The 1,200-nt window shown below is 39.1% G+C and overlaps 1 protein-coding gene across 1 annotated transcript in view; it reads right to left on the minus strand.

The window, feature by feature from the left end:
• LOC109970753 (liver carboxylesterase 2-like) overlaps nt 1–1,200 on the minus strand; it is a 7,454-nt gene that overhangs the window by 2,642 nt on the left and 3,612 nt on the right. Inside the window, exons 7-11 of the mRNA XM_020618529.1 lie at nt 981–1,079; nt 703–846; nt 510–587; nt 274–421; nt 49–198 (exon numbers count right to left, since the gene is read on the minus strand). Coding sequence (XP_020474185.1) covers nt 49–198; nt 274–421; nt 510–587; nt 703–846; nt 981–1,079 — 619 coding nt within the window. The remainder of the gene's footprint in view (nt 1–48; nt 199–273; nt 422–509; nt 588–702; nt 847–980; nt 1,080–1,200) is intronic.

A 1,200-nucleotide genomic window follows, 5' to 3' on the forward strand; every position in this document is an offset into this window, starting at 1 on the left:
GCAGACATCTGGTGGTCTATCGAAACACTGATTTTATCTTGCACTCACCAGCTAATTTGACATGGGTAGTTGTGAAGCAAAATCCTAAAACTGTAAAGATTTCATCTCCATGGTCAGTCCCAACAAAGCTTGGCCTTTTTACCTGAAGGAATTTGGGAGGATGCTGGTACTCATACAGGTATACAGGTGCCCCGGCATCTAGTGGCAGACAAATGGGTGTGATATGTCTTGTTTATGTGTCAGAAAATATTAATCATACACAAAAGCATTTACCTCTGTGGGAATTAGCAGTCTTAATGGCTGGAATGTTAAATAACACATCTCCAAGCAGCTCAGTGATTCCTTCTCTGTTTTTTACACGATCATCACCGATTCCAAGATATTCCTCAATCAACAATTCTCTGAAGATTGTGTATTTGGGCTTGAGAAAATGAGTGACACATCTGTCAGACAAGCTTGAGCGTGAGAAAGAACAGCAATACTGTAATGACAGGGAGTGTTGGTCTTACATCAGACATCCAGGCTGACAGCATGTGTAAAACCTCCTCCCGAGTCAATCCTTCTGTCCAGTTTTGAGGAGCAAAAAACTAAGGAAGACACAGCTGCAATTAACTAATTTTTAGACATAACTTTCATAGACTCATGTAAAAAAATCAGTAAACTATTCAGTTGCACAAATTTCAGTGCAGCATTCACACTTACCGCAGTAAGTATCCAGCCCCCTTCATCATTATTAACACCAGTCATAAATGGCAAAGTGAGAAGTTCATGTTTATGAAACAGCTCGTCCACAGGTTTTGTCAGGAAGTGTCCATCAATGACTAATGGAAACATTGATTTGTCATCCTTGAGGGAATAAAATGTATAAAACAAAAGGTTGAAAAAAAAGCAAATATGTCACAGAAATCTTGCAGAAGACATTAGAGGCTCAACTAATCCCACCAAGTCAGCCGGTATCAGCTTTACACGCAGGGTCTCACCTTTCCAATAGTCACAATACTTCCACTATCCAGGTTTCTCATGCAATTAGTGAACATCTCTGTGCTTTCAAGGCCACAGCCAGATGCATTTGCTACCACCTGAAGACAGATATGAGGGATCCATGTCAACAATTTAGAAAAATAAAGATTTTGTGTTGTGATATTCTCAGCACTGTGAACTGAAAAACATTTAAACACAAAATAAGTACAATAATAATTA

The sequence above is a fragment of the Monopterus albus genome, unplaced genomic scaffold (genome assembly GCF_001952655.1).
Source record: "Monopterus albus unplaced genomic scaffold, M_albus_1.0 scaffold207.1, whole genome shotgun sequence".
Classification (NCBI taxonomy): domain Eukaryota; kingdom Metazoa; phylum Chordata; class Actinopteri; order Synbranchiformes; family Synbranchidae; genus Monopterus; species Monopterus albus.